At 39.0% G+C, this 13389-nt stretch overlaps 1 protein-coding gene across 3 annotated transcripts in view; it reads right to left on the bottom strand.

Moving 5' to 3' along the window:
• Positions 1–13389, bottom strand: part of LOC138747119 (katanin-interacting protein) — a 103157-nt gene that overhangs the window by 59215 nt on the left and 30553 nt on the right. For all 3 annotated transcript variants that reach the window (XM_069906062.1, XM_069906063.1, XM_069906064.1), the window contains 3 exons: positions 1543–1721; positions 853–953; positions 109–211 (listed from right to left, as the gene is read on the bottom strand). In XM_069906062.1, the coding sequence (XP_069762163.1) occupies positions 109–211; positions 853–953; positions 1543–1721 (383 nt within the window). The remainder of the gene's footprint in view (positions 1–108; positions 212–852; positions 954–1542; positions 1722–13389) is intronic.

Below are 13389 nucleotides of genomic sequence, written 5' to 3'. Positions count from 1 at the left end.
TATTGTTACCATCAGCATTTGGTTGCAAACTTCAATTGACAATTTACTGATTGTCAATGCAGACATGTATAATGAGGCATTCCAAGGAAAAAAGATAAGTTTATTCACCTCCGTACTGATTGCATTTCTGGACATTAAAGCACTGCTACTTGATCTGTCATTCAAAGGATCCTCTAATTTCTCCAATACTTTTCGAAGCTTCTTTTGTTGACTAAGCACACAAGGCAGAAACATAATTGCATGCAACCAGAAAAATTCACAACTTTAATAATAACCAAATTAGTTGAGAACTAAAAGATTTGATGAGCAAGGGAATCAAATAAATCAGAAATTATGATTGGAACTACAGCTAAAATTGCTGGTTAATGAAACAAAAGGATTTCATGTGTAGTTTCTGGAAGATTTCAATTGGCAATATGATTGCAAAATTTAAAAGAATGTTCCATGATTTCATACTGAAGTATCCACAAATAATTACTTTAAATGCAATCAATTATAGCTCCAATTCATTTATCCCTGAGGGGCATAATACTTGGATTTTAATTTTGGGGCCTTATAAACTGATAAATTCTAATAATATTAACAACTCACTTAGAACAGGTCTTTTTGAACCTGGGTCGCTGGCACTGTAATGGGATTGCACTAACTGCTATGCTAACCGAGCTGTGGTTAGAACAATATTATGGACAGTAATTTCAACATTTTACAGATTACAGTTTTATGACTAGTCACAAAAGAGTACAAAAAATTTGACAGCCAGAAATCAAATACTGCAAGAAGGGGAGAAAGAAGGACAAGATGTTTGTACATTGCAATCAAAAGAAAGATACTTAGGAAAACACCGGAGATTACCTAGGTTTCAAGAGGTTGATTCGTTCAATAGCTCTATTGATCGTATCATTCTTTACTGATGAACACTGTGAACTGCTATTCGTAGCTGGATCTGGTAAATGCTAAATAATGGAATAATAAATTAAAATTGATATACCAAAATAACAGAATTCCTCACATTTTAAAATAATACATTTTTACTCTATTTTCTTTCTGATGCAGTGAACTATCTTTGTTCCACTGAATGCAGAAATAATTGTCAAGAATAGTATCCTTCTCCAGAAAACCTAATTACTTTCTGAGTTACAAAGACTAACAAATTTAAACTAAACATCTTAATTGGTGTTTCCATGGCAGCATTAATTCCATTACCTATAAATATGTGCATTTAAACAAATGTGACATTTGCATGAGGACAAAAATTCAAAGTTTTAGCTTTCACTGTGAAGTACGGTTATTAGAAAACCTGGAACCCACACAACCGGTTGCTCACGTTGGGGCTGTGCTCTTCCACTGAAGGATAGTTCATTGGTTCAGTGAAAACTTCATTCCCTATGGTGATACATTTCTTCCACATTATAATTAAGTTATACTATGCATGCAATCGTTGGTAAGCAAGATAATTTAATCTAGGTAGACAAGAAAATAGTCCTTCTAATCTTTTAACAAGCTTAAGATCTCTGAGGGATTTTTTTTGTGACGATTACATACAGATTGCCAACATGTCGGTGTTTTTGCTATTGTGCTCTCTTTTGTTATTGTTTTCAGCACATCTTCATTTTCTTTCTGCATTGCTTGGAAAACAACTGAAGCAGATAATTCTGGATCCTTCACACGGCATGCACTCCTTCTTGCAGCAGAAAGTTTCCTTTCATTGTGGCACTCTTGCTCTGAAAGCAAACAATTTTCTTTTAACTTAGTTTTGTCATGTGTCCAAAGTCAAAAGTAATGTGATTATAGATGCAGCAAAAAAAAAACTGGAAACTCACAAAACAGGAAAAATTTGGAATTTGTAAGAGGAACCTGTCAGATAATAATCATAACACATTTATTCTACTTTTATAGAATGCAAATATGCACCCAAATTCTTACTTGCTGCAGCTGAACGGATACCTTGTTTAAAAAAAATTAAAACACAATTAAAAGACAACCATGATAATATTCTTAATTGAATGAAAGAGACAATAAATACTCAAAAAGATTGATAACAATATATATAGTGCAAAAACTGATTTGGCCATAGTGCAGACAAGCTCTTTATGATGCTGGAGCAATCCCTGATTAGTGTAACAAGGGAAGGTTCAAGAGTCTGATAACTGTTGGAAAGAAACTATTCTTGAATCTAGAGGTGCTGGGCTTCAAGTCCAAAGGTAGCAGTGAGTTTGTGATCGGGATGGTGGGGGTCCTTTATGACGTTGGCTGCCTTCTTGAGACAGCACCTCATATTGATGTCTTCAATGGATGGACGGTTAGAGCCTGTGATGGATCTGGCTGTGTTTGTTACCTTTTGTAGTTATCCTGGGCATCAAATTCTCCAACCAGGCTGTGATGCAACTGATCAGTATATTTTCCACACTGCAACTGTAGAAGTTTGACCTGGAGTATTCAATGATAAAGCCAAATCTCTTCACACTCCTTAGAAAGTTGGTGTCCCTCCTTCACTGCTGCCTTGATGAGCTGGCTTCAGGAGAGATCTTCTGAAATATAACTTCCCTCTTGCTGGCCATCTTCTTTGGCATGCTTATTAAAGGACAACTGAGAGATGGTCACCATCATATGTACGCAGCTGTTTCTTTTATCAGTCATATGTACAGGTGGTCGTAAGTCGGGGAGAGGTTATAATATTGTTGTTATTTTCTTATTTTTAAAATGTCATTATTAAAATTTATTCTTTTTTTCATTTTAATTTTTACTGAATGACATCGGAAAGTTTTGAAAATCCTCAGAACACCGACAGCCAGCAAAATTAGGAGAAAGCTGTTAAAGATGTTAGAGCAACGTCAGGATAGGTGACATTCTTTCCACAGGTTACAGGCTCATCTCAGAATGCCTTGGTTTACAAATTAGGCCCCACTTCCTCAGAGTTTAGTCCTTGGTGGTGATTGCAGGTGATGAGTCTGTGCTGACAAGATCCACGAAATAGCTTTAAACAATGAAAATGATAAATGTTGGGGTGCACCAGGATCTTAGAGGCTGAATTTGTAAGGTGCCATGCAACTGCAATAAGCAAGATGCCCCAGTGGCCAACCATTTCAATTCTGCACCAAGGTGTCTCTCCATGGCCTCATGTGCTGCCAAACTGAACCCTGATGCAAGTCCAACAAGCTGCTTGCAAGGCAAATTTATATTGGTCTTCAATGGAATTGATTTGGAACTCCAGAGAAAAGCCATGCTGAGATTCAATGGTGAGACCTCATTTGAAGTATTATCTTCAGTTTTGGGGTCTGAACCAAAGATAATAATTTGTATTGAATCAAGACACTGAGGTGAGGGGTACTTCTACATGTAGATGTTGGATAACACTGGCCTATGTTCATGCCAGTGAAGAAGAAAGCGATTTAACTGTACAAAGATTCCAAACACTCCATGAAGCCAACTATTTCATCTCCACCAACCATTCCATAAGACCACAAGGTATAGGAGTATGCCATCTGGCCTGTTGAGTCCACTCTCCATTCCATCATTAGCTGATCCATTCTCCCACTCCCCTGCCTTCTCCCCATAAGCTTTGAGACATTGACTATTCAGCTATCTATCAGCCTTAAATACACCCTTAAATTCCTCTGGATCTCTCTTTTAAATGGGTGCCCTTCAATACTGAAGTTGTGCCCTCTTGTCCTCAATTCTCCTACCATGGGATGCAACTTTGTCACATTGTCCAGGCCTTTCAACATTCAAAATGCTTCGATGAGATCCCCTCTCATTCTCCTGAATTCCGAGGAATACAGCCCAAGAGCCATCAAATGTTCCCTTCATTGCAGGAATCATTCTTGTAAATATTCTCTGAATGGTCTCCAATGCCAGCCCATGCCTTCTCAAATAAGGAGCCCAAAACTATATACCTTATTCTAGGGGTGCCCCACCATTTAATTTTTAATTTAGACATACAGCACGGTAACAAGCCATTTCGGCCTACGTGCCGGGGATGTAGATTAATTGGGCAGCATGGACTTGCGGCCCCAAACTGCCTGTTACGGTGTTGTATGCTTAAATTAAAAGGTTGGCTGGCCCTGCCTTCCTCTAAGTGAGGTCTCACTAGTGCCTTATAAAGCTTCAGCATCACATCCTTGCTCTTACATTCCTATTCCTCCAGGCATGAATGATGTGCATTCACCTTCCTCATCATTAACTTAATGTGGAGGGTAACTCGCCTGAAGACTCCCAAGCCCTTTTGTACCTCAGAATTTTGAATGTTCTCCCCATCCAAATAATAGTCTGCCCTTTCACTTTGAACACTTACTTTGACCTTCTTCCAAAGAGCATGACCGTACTTTCCAACATTGTATTTCATCTGCCATTTCTTTTCTTAATCAATTTAAGTCTCTCTGCAGCCTCTCCCTTTGCTCATCACTACCTTCTCCTCCATCTATCTTTACATCATCCACATCATTCCTTCAGTGACATGTCTGTACCTGGCCTCATACTGACAATGGATGAGGCCAAAACTGAACCTGAGGAACACATTATATTCCTCCTAGACAACTGTAAACCCAAAGAACAGATTTTTTTCATTTTAGCTAACGCCTCTCTCCTCTGATTGAATTTTCCACCTCTTCTTTTCCTACCTCTGTAATTAATTACTCTCTCTCTCTCTACCCCTCTCCCACCTTCTGTCTTGTACTCCATCATCTCTGGGCCCCTCCCACAACTTTTCTCTGCTTTTATACATGACATTTAACCAGTTTTACTCATCTAGCAAAAGGGTTCTGGGTAAGTACGTTGATTGAGCATTTCAGCCTTGGATATTGTCTGACCTGCTGAGTTCCTCCTACAATTCATTGCCTGTTCAAGATTTTGTGTTTTCCAGTCTTCAGTCGATATTGGTCACGCCATGTGATATCAAGAAATGGCTGACAGAGGTGGGGGGGGGGTCTTCTTTTCTTATTTTTTTTCAAAAAACTTTCATGTTCATGTTTAATTGCTGTATATGTCATATATTAATTGTTTTTTTGAACAAATAAATAAAGTTTAAAAAAATGGCTGACAGAATTAAATGCAGCAAAGTCTTTGGAAGTAGACAAGGTAATATTAAAGTTCGGTTCACCAGAACTATCTATACCTCTAGTCAATCTGTTCCTGCAGAGTTTCAACACTGACACTCCCCAATAAAATTGCCCAAGTAAACAGCAGAGAAAATACAAACCAACTAATTGAGATTGTGATGGGAAGTATCATCTTCAGGACTATAAGAGGTAGTGCAATACAAAAGACTGCAGATGTCATGACTGGAGTAAAAACACAAATGTTAGAGGAATTTAGCAGGTCTCACAGCGTCCATAGGAGGTAAAGATATATAACCAACGATTCGGGCCTGACCCATTCTTTATTTTATGAATAAAAAGAAAGGATTCACCCAAAATTAAAAGAAAGGGTAGGGGGAAGTACAGACAAAAGGTGTTAATTGGAAACGGATAGGAGGACAGGAGCGAGGAAAGGTGAGATTTGATTGAGGCAGAGGTGGGTTTGGCTCTGTGAATTCCGAGCTGGGGGAAAGGAGTCAGAGGGAAAAGGGAAGAGCAAGAGGAAAGGAGACATAGCAAAAGAGGAGTGAATGGAAACCAGAGAAGTTGATATTAATGCCATCTAGTTGGAGGGTGTCCAGATGGAATACGAGGTGTTGTTCTTCCAATTTACAGGTGGGCTCAGTTTGGCAGTTCATGAGAAACATGTTGGCAAGGAAATGGAGCCACGTTATTGTGGCAAACAGAGCCAACGTGCTCAGTGGAGCGATGTCCCAGTCTTCGTCCAGTCTCTCCAATGTAGAGGTGACCACAACAGGAGCACCTGATGCAGTAGATGAGCCCTGCAGATTCACAAGTGTTGCTTCACTTGGACTGGGGTCCCAAATGGCAATGAGGGAGGAGATGTGGGCGCAAGTGCAGCACCTCCTGTGATCACAGGGAGAGGTACCAAGGGGGGAATTGGTGGGAAGGAAGGAATGGATGAGGGAGTCCCTGAGGAAGGCAGAGATAGGCAAGGGAAGATGTGTTTAGAGGTGGGATCACCTTGTAGGTGGTGAAAATGATGGAGGATGATATGTTGGATGATGATACTGGTGGGTTCATAGGTGAGGACAAGGGGAATCCTGTTCTTATTGCTTGTGGGGGCAGAGGGTGTCAGAGGAGATGTGTGGGAAATGAAGAATATGCGGGTGAGGGCTAAGTTGATGGTGGTAGAGGGGAAGCCACATTTTTTGAATGAAGTCATCTTGCAGAGAAACCCTCATCCTGGGAGTAGATGCGTCGGTGATGGAGGAATTGAGAGAAAGGAATGGAATCCTTACGGGTAACAGGGTGTGAATAAGTGTGGACAGGGTAGCTGTGAGAGCTGGTGGCTTTGTAGAAGATATCTGTCGAGAGTTTGCCCCCCCCCCCCCCCCCCAAACTGAGATGGGGACGGAGAGATCGAGAGTGTTGGTGAGAATATTGCTAAAGATGGACTACGTGAATTTGAGGTAGGGATGGAAGTTGACAGCAAAGTGTTTGAAGTCAATGAGTTCATCATCGATGCATGAAACTATGATTCTGTGGTAACCTGGTCTTTTAGAGTTTCACCAAGTCTACCCATCTTCAGGCTTCATCACATCCTTTTTCAAAGACAGATTAAAACGCTGAATTCCAGAGATGTTTTCTAAATATAATTTTTTATATTGTGAACCATATCAACCAATATATATATATATATATATATATATATTTATATATACACAAACGTTTCACTTTTAAATATAAACAGTGGCATTTTCTCCCTTTATTTCCCCTACCCTCCTCCCCCCCTCCAAAACCAATAAATATTCAACATCTACAATACAATAAAGCTATTAAACAATGTCATCACACAATGAAAAATAAACAAGAAAAATGTGTCATCTACTTTTACACAGTGGATCTAGTCATTTTGTCTTCTTATCATTTAAGGGGTGGAGGTCTGAGGCAAGCCCTCTCTGTTATGTTCCATGTACGTTTCCCAAATTTGTTCAAATAATGTGATTTTATTTTTTAAATTATATGTTATTTTTTCCAATGGAATACATTTATTCATTTCCACGTACCATTGCTGTATTCTCAGGCTCTCTTCCAATTTCCAAGTTGACATTATACATTTTTTTGCTACTGCTAAGGCTATCATAATAAATCTTTTTTTGCGCTTTATCCAGCTTGAGGCCTAATTCCTTACTTCTTGTATTACTTAGAAGAAAGATCTCTGGATTTTTTGGTATTTTTTTTGTGATTTTATTTAATATCTGATTTAGATCTTCCCAAAACTTTTTCACTTTCTCACATGCCCAAATTGCATGTACTGTTGTTCCCATTTCCTTGTTACAGCGTAAACTTCTATCTGATAATGTTGGATCCCATTTTTTTTTTAACTTTTGGGGCGTGATATATAACTTGTGTAACAAATTATACTGTATCATGCGTAACCTTGTGTTTATTATATTCTTCATAGTTCCAGAACATAACTTTTCCCATGTTTCATTTTTTATCTTTATTTTTAATCCTTTTCCCACTTTTGTTTGGGTTTATACCTTATTTCATCATTTTCTTTCTCTTCCAGCTTCATGTACATGTTCGTTATAAATCTTTTAATTATCATTGTGTCTGTAATCACATCTTCAAAGCTGCTTCCTTCTGGTAATATCAGTCTGTTTCCCAATTTATCCTTTAAATAAGCTTTCAGTTGATGGTATGCAAACATTGTACCATGAGTTATTCCATATTTGTACTTCAATTGTTCAAATGTTAATAAATTATTTCCCAAAAAACAATTTTCTATTCTTTTAATTCCTTTTCTCTCCCATTCTCTAAAGGAGAGGTTATCTATTGTAAAAGGGATTAGCGGACTTTGCGTCAATAATAATTTTGGTATTTGGTCATTCGTTTTTTTCCTTTCTAAGTGAATCTTCTTCCATATATTGAGTAAATGATGCAGTACTGGTGAGCTTTTATATTGTACCAGCTTTTCATCCCATTTATATAGTATATGTTCTGGTACCTTCTCCCCTATTTTATGCAGCTCTGTCTTAGTCCAGTCTGGTTTTTCCCTTGTCTGATAAAAATCTGATAAATACCTTAATTGTGCTACTCTATAATAATTTTTAAAGTTTGGTAACTCCAAACCACCTTGGTTGTACCTCTCTGTTAATTTATCTAATGCTATCCTTGGTTTTCCCCCTTTCCACAAAAATTTGGTGTTCAATAAACTCTCTAAATTACTGCCTTTTAAGTTGCATGGAGTTTAACCTCCATCTATATGTTCTTGGTGGGATGTCCTCCAGTTCTATTGCTAATAACAGGGGTGAATGATCAGATAGTAATCTAGCTTTATATTCAGTTTTCCTAACTCTCCCTTGAATATAGGCCAACAACAAAAACATATCAATCCTTGAGTATGTTTTATGCCTACTTGAATAAATATGAGTATTTCTTCCCTTCTCTCTTGGGTGCAGCCTCCTCCATATATCCATAAGTTTTATTTCCTGCATTGATTTAACCATAAATTTGGCCACTTTATTCTTTTTGCTAGTCTTTTGTCCAGTTTTATCCAACGTTGGATCCAAATTAAGGTTAAAATCCCCTCCTATCAATATATTTCCTTGTGTATCTACAATCTTCAAAAAAATATCTTGCATAAACTTTTGATCCTCTTCATTAGGTGCATATATATTGAGCAAATTCCAAAATTCTGAATATATCTGACACTTTATCATTACATACCTCCCTGCTGGATCTATTATTTCTTCCTCTATTTTGATTGGTACATTTTTATTAATTAGTATAGCTACACCTCTAGCTTTTGAATTGTATGATGCTGCCGCTACGTGTCCTACCCAGTCTCTCTTTAATTTATTATGTTCCACTTCAGTTAGATGCATTTCCTGCACAAATGCTATATCTATTTTTTATTTTTTCAGTAAATTTAATAGCCACTTCCTTTTAATTTGTTTATGTATTCCATTAATGTTTATAGTCATATAGTTCAACATGGCCATCTCATATCCTGTTTACACCTCATTTCTGCTTCCTCACACACTTTTCCCCATTTTCATCTCTCAGTTTTTCCTTTTTAACCTCAATGTATGACAACACATTCAAAACATAAATACTTCAACAACTCCCACATCCAATATTCCCTTAGCCCCAAATGTCCCCCCCATCTCAGTTTCCCCTTATCCCTTGCCAGGCAACCACAACTCCCCTCTCCATTTGGATTGCGAACCTGCTCACAAGCGTCAACTGATTTCGCATTGACGATTATTCTCTCCCCCCAACCCCCCCGAAAACACTTTTTTTTTTACACATATAACAAAGTTCACCTTTTTTTCACCCCTTACTTCCTTTCTTCCCTTCTTTAGTTCTTTACATATACATTATTTTTACATCTTTATATATATTTTATTGCCGTTCTTCATTCTTGTTACAACTCTTCATCTCTCCTTCTGTCCTGCAGGCATTCTGCAAATTCTCGTGTTTCCTCCAGATCCGACAACAGTTTGTTTTGCTCCCCAGGGATAAATATTTTAAGCACAGCTGGATGTCTTAACATAAATTTATAACCTTTTTTCCACAAGATCGATTTTGCTATATGAAACTCCTTCCTCTTCTTTAAGTGTTCAAAACTTAAGTCTGGATAAAAAAATATTTTTTGACCCTTGTATTCCAATGGTTTATTGTCTTCTCTAATTTTATTCCTTGCCCGCTCCAGTATATTTTCTCTTGTTGTACATCTCAAAATATTTACTAAAATGGATCTTGGTTTTTGGTGTGTTTGTGGTTTCGGAGCTAGTGTTCTGTGTGCCCTTTCTATTTCCATTTCTTCCTGCATTTCTGTCATTCCCAGGACCTTCATATCTGTGCCTTCTTCATCTTCATCTTCCTTTAGGCCCAATATTTTTATGTTGTTTGGCCTTCCATAATTTTCCAACATATCAATTTTCTGAGCTAACAACTCTCGTGTCACTTTAATTTTTTTATCACTTTCTTCCAATTTTCTTCTTAAGTCATTCACTTCCATTTCTACAGTTGTTTCTCGTTCTTCCACATTTTCTAATCTTTTCTCTATTTCTGTCATGACCAGCTCTATTCTATTCATTTTTTCTTCTGTACTTTTCATTTTTCTTTTCATTTCACTAAATTCTAATGTCAACCATTCTTTTAATGCTCTCATTTGTTCTTGAAACAAAACTTTATCTATATTCTGTCCATCTGTTTTACCTTCTATTTCTCTGTGCAGATCTTGGTCTTCTTCTTCCGTGTCTGTACCTGTGTTTGTGTCTTCTTCTTCTTCTCTTCCTTGTATCTGTGTCTCTTCTGACTTTCCTGATGAGTTGCTTGTCTCACTTTGCTGGGCTTCTTCTTGCTTGGCCTCTTGCTGTTGGTCCTCTTCTTCTGGGCTACTCATCTGTTGGGCCTCCTGCTGCTGCTCTTCTGTCCTTTCACTCCCTTTCCTGTCGCTTTCCTCTTCTTCCAGCTGAGAGCTCTGGTGTCGGGCATCCCTCAGCTGGTCGCACTGTGCGAGCCTGCTCCTCCGCTGAGCCCCCCTCCCGTCGGTGTTCTCCTTCTCCTTAGTAAGCGCAGTTGCGCACTTTTGTTTAGCTCAGAGAGCCATTTTTGCAGTCCAGCAGTCAGGGGGGTTGCAACACTGCAAGGCCGTCACCAACCTCGGAGAAAGAGCGCTCTTCACCACGGCTCCCTGTTTCTTCATGCAGGTAAGGCCTTCTCCTTTCTTTTCCGGCGTCTTTTCTTTTTTTTTCCCTGTTGCTTTTACTTTTTCCTTCTTGGGTGCCATTTTCTTTCTTTTCTCTACAACTTTATCTTTTATTTGTTATGTTTTGTGTTTCTTGAACTTTGTATTTTCTTCACTTTATTTCTTCTTTTCTGGAGAGGGCTGGTATTCCTCTACCGGCCACTACTCCATCACGTGACTCCTCCAAACGCTGAATTCAAGAGTTGAGATGAAAATGACTTCCCATGACATCAAAGCAGCACTGACAAGTGAAGCACCCAGGGACACTGGTAAAGCTAATATTAGTGAGCATCAAGCGGAAATCACGCCAGTGGTTTTGAGCCATTCCTCACACAAAGGAAGATGATTTCAGTGTTTGCTTGCCAATCTATCCATCCTCATGTCAACATTGTAGAAGTTCATCAGAGAATTGTCTGAGGTCCAATCAATCTTCAGCTACTTCCACAAGGCCAGAAATAGGGATATTCACTGATGACAATGTTCAATTCCGTTCATACCTCCTCAACAAATGAAGCAATCCATACTTGCATACGGAAAAACATAAGACAATATTCAGGCATGGTCTGATAATTGACAAATTACATTCAACCAAGAAATGACAATGGTCACAATTGAGAGGTGAGAAGCTAACTAGATGCCTTTTATAGTCAATGGCATTATTATCATGAATGCTCTGCTTGCCTGGGTAAATTCATTCCAAAAACACTCAAAAAGCTCAATTCCATCCAAGGTAATGGTCCTCCTCAAGTAGGTACTCATCTACTAGCTTGAGTAATCATCCCTTCTTTGCCAGTGCACCATGGCTGCAATCTCTATTACCTATAAAGGCATTAGTTGCTCATCGAAGCTATTTCAATAGACCTTCTAATTCTATTTCCAAGGGCAAGCAGCAATGTCACTGTGTCTAAATCCTCCAATTCCTTCCCCAGTAGCATTCAGCAGAAGGATTGCAGTTGTCCAAGAAGGCAACTCTCCCTGATATTCTCAAGGCCATTTCCAGGATAGGCAAAGGTGGCAAAACCCACCCCCCAAAAAAGCTAATGCAGGCATAAAAATTGGTAATATATCTTTCTGTGGCTGAATTAGCTCTGAGTAACATCATTAAATGGGTTGCTGTAGTAAACCAGATTTGTCATTTAAAATAGATTTCAAAGACCATCTGAATAATGATTTCTTTAACAATTTGATCCCTTCAACTATGAAAAGGTCAACAATGACCAATGGTTTAGCAGGAATTGGTGCTCAAGTATTGGCTTAAGTGAAGTTCTTACATGGATGAAAGCCAAATAGGATAGCAGGGCCAAAGCAGTCAGTGCTATGTAGGTTGAAGTTGGTTCACATTGAATTTATGACAGAAAGTTCTGGTGAACTCAAAAAGTTAGATGGCGTACTGAAAATCTGCACCAACCAACTAGCCAGTGTGTTCAAGGACATTGTCAACTTCTCATTTCTGCAGTAAAAGGTTCCCAACTGTTTCAAAGGAGCATCAATCATCCCGGAACCCTTAAAAAGAGTAGTGTGCGCTGCCTCAATGACTACTGCCCAGTAGTAGCACTAACTCCTACTGTGATGAAATGCTTTGAGATGCTGGTCATGGCCCGAATTAACATGTACCTAACAAAGATTTGGACCCACTGCAATTCCCCTATTGTCATAATCATTCCACAGCAGATGCAATATCACTGGCTCTCCACTCAGCTTTAGATCATCTCAAAAACAGCAATTCATACATACAGCTGCTCTTCATCGACAACAGCTAGGCCTTCAATTCCATTATTTCCTCAGTGATGGTCAAGAAGCTACAAACTCTAGGCCTCTGTACCCCCTTCTGCAACAGGATCCTTGAGTTTCTCATCAGAAAACCACAGTCAGTGCGAATTGGAAACAAAGTTTTCTCCTCACTGATTATTAACACAGGTGCACCCCAAGGATATGTGTGTAGCCCACTGCTCTACTCATTATACACCCATGACTGTGTGGTCAGACACAATTCCAATGCTATCTACGTTTGCCGATGACACCACTGTTGTCGGCAGAATCACAAACTGCAATGAGGAAGCATTCAGGTGGGAAATAAATCAGCTTGTTGAATGGTGTAACCATAACAACCTTGTGTTCAATGTCAGCAAAACCAAGGAGATGATTGTGGACTTAAGGAGAAGTCAGGTTAACATGATGCAGTGCTCAGTAGTGGAGAGGGTCAAGAACTTCAAATTTTGGGGTGTTAACATCTCCAAAGATCTGTCCTGGAGCCTCCATGTTGATGCAATCACAAATAAGCCAGGTGTCCGAGGAAATTCAGTACGTCACCAAAGACTCTCATAAACTTCTACAGAGTATTCTGTCTGGTTGTATCACTGTCTGATTATGGAGGCGCCAACTCTCAGGACAAGAATAAACTTAGAGGGTTGTTAACTTAGCCTGCGACATCACAGGCACAAGACTTCATTCCATCGAGGACATCTACATGAGGTGGTGTCTTAATAAAGCAGCCCCTATCCTTAAAGGCCCCCACCATCCAGGCTATTCCCCCTTCACTCTGCTCCCATCAGGGAAAAAGGGACAAGAGCCAAAGATGAACACTCAACAGTA

The sequence above is a fragment of the Narcine bancroftii genome, chromosome 12 (assembly GCF_036971445.1).
Source record: "Narcine bancroftii isolate sNarBan1 chromosome 12, sNarBan1.hap1, whole genome shotgun sequence".
NCBI lineage: Eukaryota > Metazoa > Chordata > Chondrichthyes > Torpediniformes > Narcinidae > Narcine > Narcine bancroftii.
This window is presented reverse-complemented; position numbering and strand designations above follow the sequence as displayed.